Source organism: Osmia lignaria, chromosome 7, assembly GCF_051020975.1.
Source record: "Osmia lignaria lignaria isolate PbOS001 chromosome 7, iyOsmLign1, whole genome shotgun sequence".
Lineage (NCBI taxonomy): Eukaryota > Metazoa > Arthropoda > Insecta > Hymenoptera > Megachilidae > Osmia > Osmia lignaria.
In genome coordinates, this window is record NC_135038.1 from 5,412,463 (window position 1) to 5,434,121 (window position 21,659).

The 21,659-nt window shown below is 36.8% G+C and overlaps 3 protein-coding genes and 1 long non-coding RNA gene across 8 annotated transcripts; 2 read left to right on the forward strand and 2 right to left on the reverse strand.

The window, feature by feature from the left end:
• The first annotated feature begins 234 nt into the window (after positions 1-234).
• Positions 235-4,401, forward strand: LOC117604576 (integrator complex assembly factor Brat1). 3 transcript variants are annotated; one of them, XR_013062452.1, is made up of 12 exons: positions 236-401; positions 493-627; positions 762-1,067; positions 1,136-1,779; positions 1,848-2,060; positions 2,147-2,464; positions 2,538-2,736; positions 2,806-2,978; positions 3,046-3,143; positions 3,209-3,470; positions 3,535-4,112; positions 4,218-4,401. XR_013062452.1 is itself a non-coding variant. In XM_034324822.2 (10 exons), the coding sequence occupies exons 1-10, from the start codon at positions 504-506 to the stop codon at positions 4,054-4,056; spliced, it is 2,859 nt and encodes a 952-aa protein (XP_034180713.2). In that variant the 5' UTR covers positions 235-503; the 3' UTR covers positions 4,057-4,211. The 3 variants fall into 3 exon arrangements, 1 of the variants encoding a protein (XP_034180713.2); XR_013062451.1 differs by having other exon boundaries at positions 235-627; XM_034324822.2 differs by lacking the exon at positions 4,218-4,401 and having other exon boundaries at positions 235-627; positions 3,535-4,211.
• Positions 4,402-4,556: 155 nt separating this feature from the next.
• LOC117604590 (uncharacterized) lies at positions 4,557-5,824 on the reverse strand. Its single transcript, XM_034324851.2, has 2 exons — positions 5,546-5,824; positions 4,557-5,471 (listed from the first exon to the last, which is right to left on the reverse strand). Exon 2 carries the CDS (start codon positions 5,358-5,360, stop codon positions 4,572-4,574), a length of 789 nt encoding a protein of 262 aa, XP_034180742.1. The 5' UTR covers positions 5,361-5,471; positions 5,546-5,824; the 3' UTR covers positions 4,557-4,571.
• A 550-nt stretch (positions 5,825-6,374) lies between these two features.
• stv (BAG domain-containing protein starvin) lies at positions 6,375-20,645 on the forward strand. 3 transcript variants are annotated; one of them, XM_034324835.2, is made up of 2 exons: positions 6,375-6,725; positions 17,869-20,645. In XM_034324835.2, exons 1-2 carry the CDS (start codon positions 6,552-6,554, stop codon positions 19,792-19,794), a joined length of 2,100 nt encoding a protein of 699 aa, XP_034180726.2. In that variant the 5' UTR covers positions 6,375-6,551; the 3' UTR covers positions 19,795-20,645. The 3 variants fall into 3 exon arrangements, 2 of the variants coding, with proteins under 2 accessions (XP_034180726.2, XP_034180727.2); XR_004581469.2 differs by lacking the exon at positions 6,375-6,725 and adding an exon at positions 12,811-14,778 and having other exon boundaries at positions 17,869-18,010; XM_034324836.2 differs by lacking the exon at positions 6,375-6,725 and adding an exon at positions 14,332-15,105.
• On the reverse strand, positions 8,725-11,297 carry LOC117604592 (uncharacterized). Its single transcript, XR_004581473.2, has 4 exons — positions 10,739-11,297; positions 10,391-10,630; positions 10,069-10,318; positions 8,725-9,971 (listed from the first exon to the last, which is right to left on the reverse strand). It is a non-coding gene; the product is annotated as an uncharacterized LOC117604592 (long non-coding RNA).
• Positions 20,646-21,659: the final 1,014 nt, after the last annotated feature.

A 21,659-nucleotide genomic window follows, 5' to 3' on the forward strand; every position in this document is an offset into this window, starting at 1 on the left:
CATAAAAAATAAGTCAAAAATGTAGGGTAACATTTTTTGATAGGAGGCCTTATTTGTGAATGAATGTATGTTGAATATTCATTAAAATTTCTATATTTAAAAAATGGCACCATAAATATGTGACTCCATCTAGTGTTTAGTGTTAAAAATGAGCTTTTTGGTTTTGCCGATAGAGAGCGCAAACGATATATCAATTTATAGTTCTTCTTGCTAATATCAGGTGACGCCACAGACAAATAAACATCTTTTGATGAAAATGGTACTTAATTCTTATGTGTATGTAGAGGTTATTTCTTATCTTCGGAGTGTTTAAAGAATAAATGTTTAAGAATAAACATTTATCTGCTGTTCAATAGTTTTTATTTTTATATCTTGTTTTTGGGAAAAAACTTGGTAAATATGTGAGTATTCAAAGTAGCATACATTACTAAAGCAGGGAAGAAAAAGTAAGAAATAATATACAGTAAATTGCGTAAATAATAAAAATTTAAGACGAGAGCACAATGCAGAATAATGATGAAAAGTTATCCGAAGTTTTGGAGTTATTCTTGTCACCTAATTACAACATTGTATCCACAACTTATCTTGAACTTATGTTGTCACACATTTCAGAGAATATAAAAGAGTGTAAGGATATATTTTTTACTATTAATTAATCATTAGAAATGTTTCCTTGTATCCTTTATATTCTTTTGTAAACTTATATTATGAATATGTCTATTTTTCCATTTTTTTAAAATTAAATATTATCTTAATTTCAGGTAACACAAATGATTATGAGCATTGTGAATTATTCCAAAAGTGGGTATTAAAGGCATTGAATGTTTGGAGTATTGAAGGTTCACCTTCACAGCCTGTAATTGTATTTACTTTGAAACTTGTGGGTATAATTTCACGTGTTGAATTACGTTTTCATTACTGGCAATTTCAAGATGTATATAAAAGATTATGCGATACTTTTAAATTACGTGGGGATAATATACCAGTGTCTGTTAAAATGGCTTATACTACAATGTTATCCGATCTGATTACACACAGAAGTGGAAGACAGTGGATTATAGATGCTGGTAATTGATATAATACATTTTTATAAGAACTTGTAGGAATGTATGCTTTAAAAATATATGTTTTGTAGGTATTTGGAAGGACATTGTAAAGTATGCCCATTGGAATCATACTTTGTACGTTACACGTGCAAGTCAAAAGTTTATATGGCTTCTGTTGTCACATGAACAACAAAATGTAAATTTTTGTAAAGAAGTTATTGCAGAAGTGGCTTCACCATTAATAACCACTACTATTGAGTCACAAATATATTATGCATTAAAGGATAATTGTTTAGATCAGAATAAACTATTATGTACTACATTGGATTTATTGAATAATATTATAGAAAATACATTGTTTGTAGATATCGATAATATAATACCTGAATTATGCGAAGAAGTTATTGACTTAGAAATGAGGGCAAAGGCTCTTTTTGAGGCATGTATTAGTACAAATCTTGTACCATACATTGAAAAGTTGTTACTGCAATGTTTATTCATTCCAATAAAACGTGCGATTAAAGAAGAGAACGAATCCATTACTCAAGAAGTAACACATAAATTCTGTTGTGATGTAACTTATATACTGTTAATGCTTTTGTCAAAATCATATTTGACAGAAGTAATACAAATGAATAAACTTTTAATGATATACTGGAAAAAACTTCAGTCGTTACGAACATTTAATCTTTTCCATGAACATAAGTTTGAACATCAAGTGATATCTCTAATGGTAAGCACGTTTTATATCATCCTTCTTTTATAACATTTAATCAAGTTATACATTTTTTTCACCAACAGGTTTTACCTTTGTGTGTATTGATTAAACACACATACAAGGATACTGATTTTTTCAGTATGTTTGTTACTAAAATATGTGATCTTACATCTACGGCTATACATAGACTAGCGTATAATGTACGAGATACTATTATCAAGAATGATTTACCTGCAGTTCAGATTGCCAAGACATCTATCGATATGGTTTTAGAAATAGTAGATATTATGGATAGGGTATGTATAATGAGAAGTAATTATATTTATAATTAACACCTTTACATTTAGGGGATAATGGAGTATTTTGTGTATTTTCTCCTCAGGATGTTGCAGTTATTACATTTCAAATACTGTCTCATGTACTAAAAAATTATGTACCAGATACATGCAGTGAAGATTCAGATAACACAGGGATGAGTAATTGGACAAACATGGATAATGGACCAAAGAAAAATGCGGCGTTTGAATCGCCACTAGAAGGAGATCCGATAGTTGATCATCCTATATTACTGGCATCGCTTTTGAACGCTTTAGCAGTTATGACAGAGAAATTTAAATTAAAATGGCAAGAATGTGTAGAAACCATATGCTTGTTATCTATAGCACAAGGAATTTTAAATCATCCAGCAACGTTGCCTATGGTATATTTTAAATATAAATAGATATTTGTAAAAATTGATTTGTGCATTGTATATTGTGAAGTTTTCATTTCAGATCTGTGTGAAAGCTTTAAAAGTATGCAAATTAGCAATTCAAAATTTTATGCCATCTAATTTAGTGTTACTGATTGAAACGGACAGCCACATGAATGAAATAGGGCCGACGTTATTCAAAAGATTGCACGACGTAAATTGGGAAGTTAGGGATAGTGTACTGGAAGTTTTGAACACTATTGCAATCATTTCAGAAGACAGTAAGCAATCAAGTACATATCATAAAATGAGTAATTCGTATAATATGTAACACTCATAATTATTTACAGAATATCCAGCGTTTCAAGAATTTTTATTAGCAAATCAGTTTCTCCAAGTGGCAATTGAAATTATTAAGACAGATTCTGAAAGTTATGTTCGCGCTTCTGCTTTAACGTTTATTTCAAGTACTATTCGAATTAACAAATTATGGGATGAAAAATTATCAGAGTTTAATTTACCCGTACGTTTCTGTATAAAGTTACTAATTAAGGTGTATAGAAAAATAAAATTGTTTTTTTATATTTCAGGATATGGCAATGAAATTATTAAGTGACGATAGTGAGGCTATAGTTAGAAAGGAAGCCGTAATTTTAATGAAGGAATTATATGTACATCATAACTGGCAGTAAGTAAAATTGTTCAAAATTTTGCGTGTGTTGTTTCAAAATTGTTGATTACATTATTATTTAGGAAAAACGTTATTGATTTAATGTCACGAGCAATGTCAACAGCTGCTGTTATTGATCTCCATTGGGAAGTGAAGATAAATGCTCTTAATTTCTGGATAGAGTTTATAAAATCACATTTATCTGATCAAGGAGTACTCGATGGTCAGTTTCCGAACGTAACGTTTTCCAAAGAACATAGGAAGATCGTTTCCTTAAATGAAATCGAAATAAAACGAAGGCTTAACAAAGCATTGGATGAATTAGCAAGGCAAAATTGCTTAGGAGTAAGTTAATTCATTATATTTGTTTATTAATTGATAAGTTACATTTTATTTCATTAAATTGCAGGTACTTTTGATAACTCTTGAGGACGAAAGCGATTTTGAAGTGTGTAAAAGGTCAGCAACAATAATAAATAAGCTAAAGGATTTCCTTTTGAAGTACAAACTCAATGAACCTTTACCAGAATCGCCTCTGCCCCAAAACATTGCTACAATAGATGATTCTTATGTTAAATATGAACCACCCGATAATGTTACGAATTCCATTTCTAAACAGATGAATAGTAATTCTACTAGTGTAATAGAAGAAATTGTGGATGCTAATGATACAAATTTACTTGCTTCTATTTGCAAAAAATCAATGAAAATGGACGAAGAAACGGAAAAAATGGATGAAAAAACATTCCGATCTATTTCTTGTGTTACTAGACAAGTTTTCCTTCAAAGAATATTTAACTCAGATATTGATGCTTACATCGAAGATAGGAACCGATGGTTGGCTACATACACGACTAGTTTTGAATCTATAATAGATGATATATTAACTGTGTATAAAAAAGGAGACGTGAATTCAATGGACTGCTATTAATTATAAATAAAATGTCTCGATTTTACAAAAATAGAACTTACACCTATGGAACTATGGTATGCGACTTTTTCTTATCTTATTTTTACGGACGAAATTAATTAAAAGTATTTTATTAAAAATACATTTATTTGACATAGAAAAATGTACAATGTTTTTTACAGGGTTTGTATGACAGAGAAACATCATTTATGGTGTACATAGTTAACATAAAATAGATCAGTTTAGTCTTTATACATGTATCATACTAAACAACTAGTACTATTACTGACAATCGTTAATGTAAAATTTTGTTTTTGTAAGATATATAGCATTTATATAATAAAAAAAAAAATAAAATAAAAGCTTCCTATCTGTGATCATATAAACAAATTCATAATATGGGAACTGTAAGTTTAAAAGGTAAGATCATGCTTACCATAAAAAAAAAAATTATTTTAATCAATTTAATCTTTGTAGATTCTTGCATGATGATCTTTGGCAAAGTTTATTGAGGTTCAAAACTAGTATACTGTTTCTTAATTCGTGCTTGCTTTGTTTTCAAAAGAAATTCCACTCATTATTGAACTCCAAGAAAATTTACCAGTTGATGGATCATAGATTAAAACATCTTTGTTTGTATCAATGTTATGTAATTCTAATGTCATAGAATCATTATTTTCAGTGTCCACTTCCTTTTCATCAATTTCTAACTTAAGAATACTATCATCAGCCATATTAGTTGAGCTCTTAGCATTCCAAGATGAAACTGTTGCTGTAGAAATTTGGGAAGGTACAGTTTCAGAGTTATTCATAATTTTATTGCTTGTACCCATAATGTTCTCATTCTGAATATCTTTAACAGGACTTTTTATTTCTGTACTATCTATTTCACTTTTTCTTTTTCTTCCTCTCTGCTTTCTTTTACTTAAATCACAACAAAGCTGTTCAATAACGTTAACAAATTCCTCATCATTTATCTCTTTTCTTTTATTTAGCTCATGCTCCCAAGGAATGAACTGACCGCACTTTAATAAGCAACTTGCTTTATCATGTAAGAATTTCTTATTTTCTTCAGTCTTAATAATGACACGATTATATAAATTCTCATTGTTATTATGAATATTATTGTTATTGTCACCTACTTTAATTGGTTTCAAATATCTCTTTTCTGTATTATTCACATTATTTAATATTTTGAAACCTTGGAGATTGATAATAGTTTGCGATAATTCTACTGGACTATGGTGTTGAACATGATGATTATGTAAATTCATAGTAGAAGTATTTATGTACTGACAGATAATACATTGGTACAATCTACTCATTTTGCAACAAAGTTATGCAAATACTCATTTCATGTGTGTTTACAATAATGATGGAATATAACATAAATTATTTATTATGCTATATAAAATTATTGCTTATTTTTCAAGTACCTATAACAAAAATTAAATATAAATATTTCTAAAGATGGTAATTAAAAAATAAGCATGTAGTAATTTAAACTTACCTTTGAAAGACACAACCTGTTAGGTTATATAAATACTCAATAAAAGAAACTGAAACAGTTACAAACTGAAACAATGAATTATATCTAAACTTAACAGTCACAGTTTAATACTATTTGATATAAAGTACTAAATAATGAGATCAATTTATTGCATTTAACATTGAATAGTTTAGTAGAAAGAACGCATATTACGTCCACGTGAAGATCTTTGATAGATATAGAAATAAGTCGATATCGAAGGCAGGCAAATAATCATAAAAGATTATTTTAAATATTATGTGAAGAATTTATTTGTATTAGACATTTGCTAAACCATCACAATTTTTATATTATTTATACAAATAAATTTTTCTTGATACATTGTTAATGGGTACATTAATAATTAACAAATAGTAATATATATACAAATGAATACAATATATGCAACATAATTACGTTCTAAAAACGCTATGTTTAAAATTAGAAACAAATGGATAATTGTATTATTGGTTTTTCGGTGGTTACATAAAATGGAACGTAATTTCTTCTCGATTACATTGCAATAAACGAAAGTATTACGCGATGCGTTCTGTGTCAATTTATAAATAAAAAAAAATACAAAACATAAATAGCCAGCGATTAAATTTAGATTGTAAGAAGCAGAGCGTTGTGTGCATCAGAACATGCATCAAGATTCTTTGGGTAGATAAATCGGTGACGATACGCATTGTGATTGGCTAGCAATCGAAAGCAGGCCAATAAGCGCGCGTATTCGCGCCGAAAAGGTACGATTACGAGAAGAAGCGGCGCGCATGCGTGTGCTTTGATTACTCCCCGTACAATTCGGCGCGCGGTTTCAGTCACGCGCAACACCTCGAGGGAGGTATTTATGAAGCGTTCGACGATTTTTGTTACGCCGTGAGAAAATAAACGTTTCTCAATTTGAAATATTGTGTCGATCAAATAGTAACAAGTGTAACCGTTCTCATTGTACATGTAAAAATTTATTGTGCGTATACATGACAAAATGTCGTTCTACTTCCGCGACAAGCCGAAATTCAGCGACAGACTGCGTGGTAAATCCGGTGACGAACTTCTACAAGAAATCAAACAGCAATTCGACGAGGACAGCAAATCCTTCTTCGAACCAACCACCAGATCAGGACGAGATCCCTTTGAACGACATTCCTCTTTTTCGAGGGTGAGTTTTTATGACATACATTTTCAATAAGTCACCATTTTGTTTTCTGTCCGCGTAACGTTTTCACGAGTATCTACACTCGTAAGAATGAAAACGAAGAACTATCAATTTACTGGAATGATCGATATCGATCTGTCGTTGCACGATTTGAATACCGTCGTACGAAAATTCTTTATTTATAGAGTGGCCCAATTTCTACGTCGTTTCACCGACGTGTATTTAGTTTTCTTTCCTCGCCGGTTATTCTTGCCGCGATCTTGATATTTTCAGAAGGCAAAGAACCGATGAAAAACGTGTTTGTTGGCCACTGGAATTCGACGAAGTACATCGAGTGATAAAAATCCGAATAAATAAATAGTTTCTAATATGGCGTCGAAAATCTTTTTTTCTCATTTAACAATGTATATATCAGGTTAAAATTTTTGCCACCAGACATTCATTCAAATCGTGCAAACACCATGTTGGAATACATTTTTCACTAATTACGTTGACTAATTTCATGCGATTCACCATTTTCTCTACACTTGTTTCAACATTATGAGAAACTAACGCTCATTGTAGTAAATCACCTGTTTCGCATTATCAGCGAGCCAATTATCATAGTTGCTGACGGTCTCGTGATCGTTATAGTTGAAATTGGCATCGTTATGTCTTCCCAATTATCTTATCGTAGTCATTTAGATACGTATCGCTGAGATTTTACCGTTTAAATATCGAGCAAATATTTTGGCAGAAAATTTAGATCAGGGTTCAGTGTTTTTGTTTCTCTCGATCATTCCGATGCTCGGCTTGAACAGTGACCTTACTTTCGTGTAAACAAGCGAATATTTCTCGCTTTCGGTGATCTTAATGATATAAATTATGATTTTAGTTACGGATTCTAGTTAGCTAGTGATATTTTTAGTGATATTAGTTGTAAAATAGGAAAGTTACCTACCGTCGGTATTTTATAAAAATTCTCAGATTCTGAAATTTTCAAATTAATTTCTTTATAGAATATTAGAATTTGAGAATTTTTAAATAACGAGATGTATACCAGCGCATATTTTTTAGGGTTCCTGGTCGCCCCCCTCCCCCCTAGTCATCAGTGTATTTATTTCAATCGGGAAAGTTCTGTTTCGTCCATTTATGGAATATGTTTCATTGCCATCGCGAAATCCGATGGAATGAAAACACCGTGGTACACGTCGAGGCGATTGACTTTCAAATTCGAGGCAACCAACTTTCGCGGTTCGTTCGGGGCACGTGCTTCACAACTTAAAATACTCGAACGCGCGCCATTATGCTTACTTGGCACGCTCGTTCGAAAGCACCATTAAACGGTGCACGTTAAACATGGCAAACGATATTCGAAGCAGCGAAAGAGACGAACGAGACGGCGAAGAACGAGATTTCTTTGTACTTGAAGAAACGGTTGAAAATAGCAATCATAGTCCTTGCCGATCGCTCGTAGTTGGAAGGTGTTACTGGCTTAGTTCAGCTACCTTGCCTTCAATTCTTGCAGAACCAACCGCATTATTTCTGTCGACTGGCTTACATTTGATTAAGAATTATCAAACAAATCTGGGTGTAAGAAACTGTAGCAAAAATGATCCTTGTCGCAGATGTCTTCGGTATAGCGTGATCATAGAAGCAGCGGAGCTATTAAAAGCACCCCAGTTGCATTAAACGTCCCTATGGAAGAGGGTGACGATGTGGCCCGTTTGACGACTCGAAATGAGATCAATATGCTGGCCATGCTGGCTGATAGTGCGTCGCTAGGGTTCGAAAGCACTTGCCTCAAGAGAGGCAGTTGCCTCTTCAGAAGCGCACACACTTCGCAAAGGACCCAGAAATAACGCGTTTGTTGCCAAATGCCCGCAGGCAGATGACTTACCACTTATTCGCATCGACGGACGTGCAACACCGACCCTCATCCCTTCTGTCCTTTCGTATTAAAACGTTTCATTGATCCGCTGATAAGAGGAACCAAAGTTCTTTCACATTCCTGTAAAAAACATTTTTAAATAGTTTCAATTGTTCAGGCTGTAATTAGATAGGGGGCAAAGTAGGGCCAGGGCTCCTTCAGTATTCTAAGATTCTAATTTTTGAAATTCTGTGGATTTACAATTGATCTACTAGTTACGCCTATGATTATTTTTTTTTTTTTCATAAGGGATCCTAGAAAAGTGTATATTGTAAAATGAAGAAATAGTCGCATAGATGGCTTATTTTTCAATTCGAAAAAGACGCGTCGAAGACGTCGCGATCTTCAACGTCTTCGAAGACGCGAGAACATTCTCGACGACGACGTCGACGACGCCGAGACCTCAAAATAGCCGCCATTGATTCTCTCGCCATTCCAGACCGAGAATTTCGATCCAGAACAATCTGTCGATTCGACACGCGACATTTTACTCGCCTCTCTTACACCCTCAATTTTTCTTCTTATTTTAAATCATTATCGTGCTCTCGGCATTCTACCTCATTCTCGCGTCTTATAAAAATGATACGTCTTTCTGCAATTGTAAGAGGTTTCAGGGTGAAAAGAAAAATCTTTCGTTGCGTATCAAGTCGTCTGGTTCTTCCATCAATATTTGCACTGGTAAGATTACCGCCGTCACTGCTCGATTTTCTCCCTATTTTTCCACGTTTTTCATTCGCTTCGCCCTCGAATATCGGGCTTGGAAAATGATATCGAGACAGATGTCTGGTGAATGAAAAAGTTTCATCAAACGATACTTCGTCCACTCTGTTCGAACTGTGCGCAAAAATTAAAAGATATCTTTGCGTAAGAAGGTTAATTTCATGAATGGGAGCTTCCTCAGGTTTCCCAGCCGATGACCCGGCGCGAATTTCATCGCATGACTCATATGAGTCATCGGGATGGATCTTGCGAGTGATCTCTTTCTCCGTTCCACGAAACACGTCCCAGACCCTTGATTATCCCTTCCATTTTCCCTTGGTCAGAGTCATTCATAAAGCAACATTCCAATCTTCTTTATCGTCTCTTCTGTGAATCGCCAAAGGGAAAGGGCTTTCTGTTTTCTAATTTCCTCGATTCTAATTGATATTGATTATACCGTAATTGCTTTATTTTGCGTAGAGCATGTTACGTGTTGGATTCGTTATCGGGGAGTGGTAGGTCGCGGTTACTCGTGGGATCATGAACCACGGAACTCGATGATTCGTCAAGACTGCTATCACCCTCTGCATAATGCATGATTTGCCACTCAGAATTCACCTGAAGCATGCGAATATCTTATACTGAAATAAAGAACAGTGTCAGTGATACATTGGATCTTCGTTTGGCTTCTAATTTTATAACGATCCACCGGTGTTAATGATAGGGAAATATATATACCAAAAGTCAGCTGTGTGCTTTATCTTGTTCGCGACGATGCTGGTGTAACGTTACAGCGATCGTGTTCTTGCATACATTCTAAGAAGCAGATGAAACTTGATTTTACAGATGGCAAATGAATCTGGTAAATATACCTTGACCTTCCATGCTTTTAGCAAGCTTTTAGCTTTTAGCGCCACACCCTGGTGTATCGGTTACACAATTGAACTGGGAAATCTCAAGGATGATGATCCACCTTTGCTATTGTAGCCTAGAGACAGAGGGGATAGAGTTTTTTTAAATGCTTTGCCTATTAGGTTTTTAATAAGAGCAATATTAATACCTTGATAACCATTGGGGTAGCTAGGGTTTTTTTTTTCAAGAATGGTGAGGGAGCCAATATTGATAACTCCTGCCAGTATCATATAGGGCATCATTGAAGCATTCCGGGTTCACTGCAACAGGGATCTCCTCTTCCACTTTTCCTTTCACTATTGAATAGCACGTGCACGTGGTGCTTCGTTGCGTGCGAAAATGCGCGCATCGAACCTCCTGATTTATACCGTTCCTATTACCCAATCACCTAGAGTTATATCTCATCATTAATTATTTTTGTATTTGAATGAAATATTGTTAGGTACCGTCCAATTATAGGATAGATTGTGAAAATATTTGTAACAAAATTAATTACAGTTCCGTAGAAGAATTAGCTAGGGATATTTCAATCAACCTTAGTACCATTGCGCAATCGAATACGTGCTGTAATTTAATTGCGCTGATATGAATCTACTTTCTGACCTTTTCGTGCGACTAGCCATTTACCACTTAATTATTTCAACGTTTTTACGATCTACAGTAGAATTTGATGATTTCCTTACGCCACGCGGTAGCACTTTTGCTTTCAATGTGTAATGAAATGCACGCGGCTTTCGTACGTGCTAGAATGCGTGTGTACGCAACAGGGGAATGTATCATACTCGTGTAACGTAAGGGAACCTGTCTACAAGCCCGATGACGTCAAGAAAACGTTGCGTTGGGTCGTGAAGTGGTGGTAGAATCAACTTCCTCGGGCCTCATGCGCTCCTGACACTACTATCGATCACCGTAGATCATCGATCATCATTATCGATGATCGTGCGAGTGATCGAGACGCGTGAACAGAATCGAAAAACAAGATCGAAAGCGAGATCCAATTGGCGCACGCGTACTCAAAACTCGAGATCTATCATTCGATCAATCGATTCTATCGATTCTAACCTCTCTTTAGTTCAAACGAGAAACTAATAACGATTAAAATATTAAACAATATATTATAATTAAAGATCGCAACACTTTAAGAGAACACTACTTGTTTTGCAATAACTATTGTTAATTAGTTTGAAAATTAGATTAGGTGTCTTTTCACTTGTGTGTTTAGGTACTGTAATATACAGTTTGATAATGACTAGGTAATGTAACAGTTCCACTTGTTAGATTGTTATTTATAATTTTATTATCCTGCAGTTATGTATTTTCAACTTGCCCGGTGTATCGTTAGATGGCAACACTTTTTGTGTTCAGGTGTTTAGATACCAGCTGTTTTATCCGGACTAAAGAATGCATGTTATTTTTTATATATTTCAATGCGAATTATGACTTGATTATTATAATCATTAATTCATAGAGAAATAGACCAAAATAATTCAAAATTATATGCAATACATCAACGCGGTATATTTATTATTTTCATTTTAATTCTATTTCAAATTGCAAGGTTAGACTCGATAAGTGGCGGAAGTTCTTCGAATCGATTCTATCTAGTTCAGGTACGGCTCAACGAGGAACGGAATTCTGCGCAATATATTAACAAATTTTTGAATTATCTAAGACCAATTATATAAATTAGTAGATACTTTTTAATTTGCTAATCAGTATTTATTTTATTATTTATTTTTATTCATCAACTTAATTATAAATTGAAGAGATTTATAAAATAGGGGAATCGTCCTAAACGCCTTAAATTTGTTCGCCCCTGTTAGAAACTAGAACACTGCGCCTAACCTCAAAAGTTGCGCCTTGCTAGGCGGCAATCCTTTCAGTCATTCCGTGTAACGAGCTCAGGCGGTAGTTTCACGATTCGTTTCACAGCTACGTTACGCAAGCGATGTTCATTTATCTTTGTTACAGACAAAAATTGTCTTTATTAAAACGATTGTGTGGTCATAGAAAATTCAGCTGTTTAGTCGTGTCATTTAAAAAATAATAATTTGTACATAATTTTCGTGTTTGTACAACGATGAGATGCATTAGAATGAAAATATGCGGAATCCAATGAATGGTAATTCAAAGCGTATAATCTGAAACATCTGAAAGATGGAATTAAAGATCGCACGTTCCTGCTGATACTCGGAAGCGTCAAGTATCAACAGATACATCTAATTTATTCTCGCGATCTCGTAGACCACCGAAGCGTAACATTTCGTGGAATCCGCAGATGGTACTTCGTTGATGTATTGCTATTCGATCGATTACATAATCTGTATCTCGTAGGGGACCCGTGAGTCATCTGTCGAGCAGCTCATACGTGCGCGTGAATCGACGATGTTCGTTGAAGCGTGGGATGCGATTTGTATTTCCTGCTTATTGTCAAGTGCAGTGTAAGCATTCGAGAAACTATAGAAAAAAATCTCGTCGAAACTCTAATTAAAATCATCGTAATCGTACTCTGACGCTTCGCGACGACAACACGTGGTGCTAGATCGTTTCGCTAATTGGTAAGTGGCGCCAAGAATGACTTTTTCAAAATCTTCAGAGGCATCGTTAGACAGGAAGGAAGAGGAAGTTTCCTCTAAGCCTGAGCAATTTCAAATCGTAAATTAGATTATGAAACCCTATTCCTAGTCCAATTTGGCTTATATCCAAGGTGTCGAGCATCATTTGATAAATTTCTATAAACAGGCCCACGCGATATCGCGTGAGGGAACGTGTTAATTATATTCCAATGTAACTGCCCCCCTCTTGGATCCGTCCCTGACATAACCATGCCAAGTTATGTCACACTATTGTTGATTGTATCAAATATGATCGACTCGTAATTATTATCATGACTCAGTTTATTGTTGATCAGATTATCTTTGGATATTTAGAGTAGTTGAATCATTATAATGTTTCCTTGTCAATCAAAAAGCCTTGCTAAAGGGGCGACGTACCATACGAGTACCGTACGATTCGAAATTTTTTTTATAATTTATTATATGCTTCAAAATGTTTTTGGTGATTTCTCTGATAATAACGTAAGATTTTGATCGTGAAGTGTCCGTACGATACGCATACATATTTTCACGGCAGGTAGAAGCGTTTGGATCAGCGCCAAATTCTGCGATCGCATGACTAATAATTTTGATGGCGGACATTATACTTCATTGGTAACGCGATCGAGAATTAAAAGGCCAAGTTGAGGTTAGAACGATAGAACAGTTCCTGGAACGATATGGATTAATAAATGAACCGTGAAATTATTCTTAATTCTGTTTTTCTTTCGATAAAAATGATTCCCGTCGAGGCCATGTTCGCCGTCGGTTAGTCAGGGTTCTTCAGTTATCACTTAACATTACTGCTGACTCGTTATATAGATTCAGGAATGCCATATGAAGGTTTCAAACGATTCTATTTATGGCTCGAGTGATTCTAAAAATACATTCTATCGAATCGATTTATTTGTTAACCACTCGATTCAGTTCTTTATCGGGCACAATATGCGATCTATATATTTTGCGATGAAGCAGTGTCCTTTGAATCAGACACATGCTATTAATACACGCTTGATGATTCACGGTTATATTAAATAAAAAATCAGAAAATGTAGATCGAATTTTTCGGCTGATAATTACGACCATCAATTTTGATTAACTAATTGGTAATCTATTTATATAGCGGTATACATAAACGATGAAAATGTGTGTTGACCAACTTTTCGGATGGTAATACGAAATCGATGAGAATTCGTGCTTACTATAAAAGGATATAGGTAAACAAGTCCAGGGTACAGCCTTGCCTGGCAGGTTGATTATAAAACGAAAACGAAGGAAACGCGAAAGGGAGCAATAAATTACATTCAAAGGATATTTCAACGTCTTTTCAAGATGAAAAGACAACATTTTTAATGTTGCCACTCATGCATTTCGAATAATTACATTGTATTACATATAATAATGACAATTTCTCTTTTTATTAGTTACATTCGGTTCATTTTCCAGTTTTAATTATTTATAAATAAAATAGACGGTATTAACAATAATTTATGTATCTAATTGTTTCTTTAATGGTTGTCAATAGTCGCGTGCGGTGTTTCTCGAAAAAACCAAACAGGGACGAATGTTCTAGCATGCTCTGGTGCGTTCCTTCGATCGTTTCCGTGACCGTTCGGCCTCATTCGGCCAGGTAGTCACGTGGCTCCCAATGCGTCCCACACAACAAATATATTTAAGTCCTCTGGCCGCGTACTGACAGTTTCACTATTGACCTGCATCGTGTAGGTTGTTAACGCGTGCGTCTTTGCGATTATTCGAGAAGAACAATTCCTTCCAAGACTAAAGAACCTTGATACGCGAGTGTGTGATAGTGCAAGGAACTAAACACAAGTGTTTCTATTATATAACAAAAAGGAAGACGCCAGAGAGAGAGAGAGAGAGAAATAGGGAGAAGGAAGATCGAACGTAGGAGCTGAGACAACTGTCACGCGTTGTTCTCTCGGTAATTTTGAAAGATCCTTAAACAAAAAAACGAGTGTGTGCTGCCAAAAAAACTTTAATTTTCGTTCGCATTTTGTTAACACGCCGGCACTGTTGTTTAGTGAGCTTCTTGGCTGATTCTTTGAAACCATAGAAAAAAAACACTTAACCTGCAAAAAAGGCCACGACTAAACTTCTCCCTAGTGTGAGAAAGACAAAAAAAAAAAAACAGGAAATCACGTATTCTAAATCAGGCACGGACCAAAAGGTCCAGAAAATGGACTCGCCTGTCATCGTGGACAAAGCATCCGAATTCGGAGAACCGATTGATTTGGATCGTCCGTTCCCCGTAAGTGGTGCAATCTTTTTTTCCATTCGCGTGTGTCCGATGCTACAAACGGTATACACGATGTCATTGGTATATAGGTTATCTAAATTAGGTTACCTCTGCGCGTATTCGAGATATCAAGTAAGTCTCGATATTCGATATAATCGAAGCTACGGTTAGAGTATCGAAGACGTCGATAACGTTGCGCCAACGTCTGCGGTTCAAATTCTGCCGTTTATCTGTGAAGCTTGCGAGACTTTTCCAGATCATTCGAGGTTCGATATATTTTCTAGATAACGATTTATCTGTATTAAAATTCACGTACTATTCGGATTACGTGATTCGTGTTACATTTAACATTATGAATGTTGATTTTTCTTCCGGCACGCTTTTGCTTGTCGTACCATATAACAGTACTTGTCGCGCGTGTCATAATCGCTTGTTATGCTAAAAATTCAGGCGTTGTTCGTGCAATTCAGCGAGAGGTTTCGCGCTCCTATCGGTGTTCTCGTTTTTGCATGTAACGTAGTCGCCGACCTTCTCTTTCGCGTTCCGCGAGATCGCGTGGAAGTTAGAAATAGAATTCGTGAAGAGTGACGTACGTTTTCGTTGCTTCGAAACGGTCACTTGTCGAGCCGTGGATTTCTCGCTTTCTCCGTGAACCAGATAATCGCGTAAGCTTCTTTTTTTTTTCTATTAACCAAAAAATTTCAACCGCTTTAAATCTTTGCTTCATTGCACGTAACCGTTACAATTTTTCTATGAAATCTTCTATGGAAAATGGCGTGAAATTGTTTTCTGCATGGAATTTACCGAGAATTATTTATGAAATAACGTGTGATAAAAAATTGTGTAATAACTTATCGATAATTCCAAGTATGTGGCACGAATAATTTCCTCGAACAGCTTCAGCCGAGAACGTTTCGAGCACGCTCCTCCTAGAACAAGGTCCATTCCTCCAAAACACAAGCGTGTTGACGCTAATAATAAACTAACGGAGACGTTTCTCCTTGGTAACTCTCTCTGTCGAGGACGTGGTCGCGCATCGGGAGAAAAAGAGAAGAAAAAGAAAAAAAAAATACGAAAAACGTAACATAATCGCAGTCGATACGTTTATCCGGCCATTCTCAACCGTATTAGGCATGCCACCATTATGCTCCTCCATTTTCTTTGAGAAAACGAATTCCGCTTATCAGGAATTAATATCCGTAAGAACCGTTAAGATAACGTTTCAGGCTTCTCGATAACATGGTATTTTTACTTATGATCTAATCGAGTTTTCGCGCGCAAAAAAAGAAACCGGTTCTTATAAACAGTACCGTCGATGACGTTTAAAAGTGACGGATGTCGCGTGGGTGGTTAAGCCGCTCGCGCTGGAGAGAAATTGAAATCCATTTCCGGTTGACTTTGAATATAATTTCTCTAGGGCCTTTTACTATTCAAATTTCCCTAAAGTGCGAGGGTTAGGTTGGTCACAGACATGGCGCCACGAAGAAATCAGGAAATAAAGTGTAAACGCGGCGCCTGTCTCGATTTCAGAGGCCATGACACAGTTGTTCGCGAGGATCATTTTATGCGAAGACGTTGACATTCACCCAGTTTATGGTCACCCATAGCCACGCTGACTTCTCCCTCTCTGTGCGTACGCGCATGCGTATAGTCATCGTTGCAACCCTTATGACACATTTTTTATAATAGCTTGTTTTATGGGTGAATTGTATAAATAATTTGTCAAATATTGAAAAGAAACATTATATATTATAAGAGGCCATCTTCAGGGGTGGACTGGAACTAGAATGTTTACCCTAGGTTACCGACACGGTCGGCCATTTTGAAGCAAACGAATTTAATTAATTAGACCCTAATAGTTTTCTGGCTATTATCCCTAAACACTTGCCACGTTATCTAGCAATAGTAGTAATAGTAATTAATTAATAGTAATTATCCTAGCTCATAAAATAATCATTTTCCATTCCTTAAAAGTAGTTTTGAAAGATTCTATCTGCCCGAAACGACGGAAAGCTTTCTGGTTGCCTTTTAAAGGCGCAGTTCATTTAGTTCCCCCTATGAATCACACTCGATCGTTAATGTTACGTCTACCTGCTCTTTTATTTTCTCTCTAACTTCCTCAGCTACGCGTCTGACACGAATTTTTTATAGACTGTAGGTCGTGTTCGAACGCCCACCAATGCGAATTCTTTGATTTTTCTCTCGTATTAAGTAAATCAGGAGGAGAATAAAATGAGACTCGAGAAGATATCCCCGATCGAAGAACAGAGTATAGTATATTTGGATCGTTATATTTAGAATTGCTTTGCTGAACCAGCAGCTGTGTCTGCTTAGGAATTTTCTTTGTCCCGACATTTCCTTATCTAACAGGAGTTTACTAATTTTGATCAGAGTGGAGATAGCAATGGTCATTTGTATAGTCCAAGTGCAGTTGAATGGTGTAACTAGGTAGGGACCTACCCCCTGACCTATAATATAAAATTGGTCCCCTTAGGTGTTGGGTTCGAAGAATTTCCAGCTGATTGGATCTGCATTGAATATTCATTTGCGAGCGACATTCCTTACCTTTTATGAGACTTTTCATGATTCCATTGTCGCCTATCGAATCTCTCTTTGTCATATACTACGTCGTCCAAGTTCATTTTTAATTAGAATTATTAGAGATACATTTACTACATTGCTTTTCTAACTCGCAGCATTAAAATACTATATAGTATATCAAATGACGATAGGAATAAAAAAATTTTGACCTTTGAATTTTTTTTCCATCCACAGGGTTTTCCATTTGACGACGACAGTTTTGGTCGACGCAGCGACATCCGGGCCCACCTGGACGACCTAGCAGCCCGGCATCCGGAGTTCGCGGACCACCTGCTCGGCCCCCCCTGGGGTGATATACCCTTCCAAGGCTCTTTCCGCAACCGAAATCGTGGCTCTGGCAACGGTGGCCACAGCTACCAGCAGCAGCAGGGTTATTCGGACGAGGACGCGAGGAGCCAAGCGAGTGGAAGCAGCGCGACCAGCGGGGCGAGCGGCAGCTCTCACGGCGAGGCAGAAAGCAATCAGAATCAGCAGTCGCAAACATCCGAGCAGACACCCAAAAAGAATCAGATACCTCAGTACGGCTTGCGTAATACGGTGGATATAGGACAACACCATCATAACATGGAGAACACGGACAAAGGAAATCGCGGACAGCGTTCGATGTCAGCTCCGCCAGAGAACAGACAATCGTTCGCTCAGCCACAGCCTCAGCCGCAGGAACAACAGAGCCAACAGCCTTCTGGACAGAGGTACGTCTCCAGGATAGACATAACACCGCAGCACAATCAAGCTCCGCAACAGCAACCACAGCAACAGCCACAGCAGCAGCAGCAGCAGCAGCCACAGAAACCTCAACAGCAAGGCAACGTCAGGCATATACCTATCTTTGTAGAGGGTAGAGACGAGCCCGTGCTGCCAAGGAGTTTCGACGAACCACCGAATTTCCGGAGAGAGCCATCTCCCACACAGTTCCACACTCCACCTCACTTCCAGAGGTCGGCCCCGTTCGGGGATGTTTTCGGTGGAAGACACCAGTGGTCTCCGCACTTCCAGGACACTTTCTACCAGCAACCAAGCTCGTTCGAGCATCCCTCGCGCAGACAACAGCAGCCTCCAACTTTCCAGCAGCCTAAGAAGCCTCAGCAACAGCAGTACGAACAACCGAAGCAGCAGCAGCAAAAGCCCCAGCAACAATCTCAGCCTCAGCCTCAGCAGCAGCAAGAACCTCCACCAAAACCTAAGCCCACTCTTCCAAAGGATCCTCTGGAGAGGGTAGCCTTAATTCAGAAAGACATAGACTCCTTGGCGGAACAGGTTAAACAGTACACCGGAAATTCAAGGACGGATAAACATTATATGTATCTGGATGAAATGCTGACGAGGGAGTTGATTAAATTAGATGACATAGAAACAGAAGGTAGAGACAACGTCAGACAAGCAAGGAAGAACGCCATTAAAACTATACAAGAGACTATCAGCTTGCTCGAATCCAGGGCGCCTCTTCCAACGCAGCAGACCTCTACAGAGGAGAAAAAGGAGGAAGAGGAACATGTTTCTAATGACCCTGAGAAGGTTGGACAGAGCGCTGAGTCTATGGACGTTGAACAGAAATCAGAGAATCAAGAGGCTGGTAAAGCTGAGAAGACTGAGGCTGCAGAAAGTGAGAAGAAGGAAGAGAATCAGTCCAAAGAACCCATACCTTTACCTCCCTGTCCATCGACCGAGGGAAAGCCTGAAGAGACTAAAGAGTCTCCTGCGAACGTTCCCAACGACCAGGCGGCGAATCAGCAACAAGAGACTAGTCAGACTTCTGGCGATGCCATGGACACGACTTCGGACTTGAAGTCCAAGCCAGCAGAAGCGCAACCAAACACGGAGAACGTGGAGGAGAAGAAAGCAGACACTGTTGACGAACAGAAGAAACCAGAGAGTGTAGTTGAACAGAAAGCAGAAGAGAAACCAGCCAAGGGAAAGAAGAAGGATGCGTCCGAGAAGACGGAAAATAAGAAAGAAGAGAACAAGATGGAGGTAGACAGTGAAGTTAAACAATCACCGAAGACACAGAAGAAGGGCAAGAAGACGAAGAAGCAGGCTGCAGTCTCCGATAAAGCTATACCCTTGCCAGCACCGGAAGACACTGCTGCGAGCGCAAAGTAAATCTTCAGAAACCTGAAGGTGGAAAATAAAGAACTGTCTGGTGCACCGAGAGATACGCGAATCTTCTGGCTTCGTGGGAGAGAGAACCACTTCCTAATGCAGAGGCAAATAATGTTTAGGCAGTTTCTTACCTAGTATGTCGTTGCCTCTGGTGGTTGCTGTTTTCTCGTTTCCCAATTTATTTCTTGGTGTCGGATCGAAAGCGTCGTGGATCGACGCGTGTTTGCACAATCGTTGTGGAAACGAGAGAACGGGAGCATTGTTTCTTTTGTTCAATTTCGTTGATTGCTCGCATCGTGAGCCTGACTGTGGTTAGACCATACTTACGTTAGAGTTTCATCGAGGCATAGGCTGTTTGAACAACAAATACATTGAGCTGCTTCTGATTGTAAACTATGTCCTTTAAGAATTTTATTTGAAACTTTTTTATTGTAAGCATTGACGCAGTGAGAATGGCTGTGCGTAGAATGCCAGTTTGTATAACAATCATTTAACTACAGCATGATATATGCTAGTTTACAATTATTGGTATGTACCAATAATACTTTCTTTAGCTTTATTACTGTATTTCTGTTGACACCTTGAGGACCAATACTGTTTTCATGAAATATAACTGGGATATTTAAAATTTAATAATTGCATGTTTTATCAATACATATGGATATTTGGATCCTCGAGGTGATAGCATTAAGAAATTTTGTAATTTCCAAAAGGACAAAGTAGGAGACTTAAATAAGAACAGCCATGTAAGCCTTATACGAATTATATCAGCAACAACAGAATTACTTTGAATTGTCAGTCTCCTAGATGATAGGAGTGATTTTCATTTATTTTTCTTTCTTTTTTTTATAGTAACGCTACATATTTATTAGACCGTTTCCTTTCTTTTATCGACTCCATTGGCTGGGTTGTTAAAAGAAAGGGAACAGATTGATGATAATTGAGAGATGATCTCAATTAAGAGAGAGAGAGATAAGCGCTGAAGCTTTGTTTTACTTTCAACTTTTTAAGGAACCGGTAATTAGTGTATTATCGAGACTGACCTGGTCGATATTTGATAATAGGGCGAAATTTCATACGATTACGTGGAATTTTATTAATGATTCGTTTAGCAAGGAATGAACGTGTACGTTTCCGGAAGTATTACAGCGCACGCCTCGAGGCATAACAATTAATTAACTTTATTATTATTATAAAATATTATTTATAATTTATTGCGCGCCTGCTGAACGATTCAGGCACGTGTTTCGTGCGAGAAATTGTAATAGGGTGTTGATACGCTTTAGAAATTCGTGGATTTATAAAATCATATCCTTGGTCTAACAAGATTCAATATTAATTAATACTGTACAAGCCTTCTAGATAAAAAATTTTTATTATCAATTCTACCTTCTAAAATAAATGCTGTAATTATTATTTTTCTTTTTTGGAAAATAATTTTGGGGTATGACTGTAGAACAGTCTCCTTTATTTTAAATAAACTGAACTTTATTTATTCATCTAGCATGAAGTATCCACGAATTCCTGCAACGCTCTGTATCATATCTAGTGTCACCAACAAAACATACTTGTGTGGTATACGAACCGTGTACATATTAGTATCGTATGTGTTCGTCTTGTAAAAAATGATGCATCCTTTGTTCATTGTTAACAGTTAATTACCCTTAGATTAATAAGAGCAACATAAGTAAACTTTCATTCAGAAATAATGAACAGTATCAATGAATCTATTCTTTCTTATATAATTTTGCTTTTATTGATATTTTACCTTCTGTTTGATACTGGGTCACCCGTGACCCATACATACAAAAATAGAGGAATTTATTATAATTACAAATTGCATGTGATCTTTGAAATTGATTTAT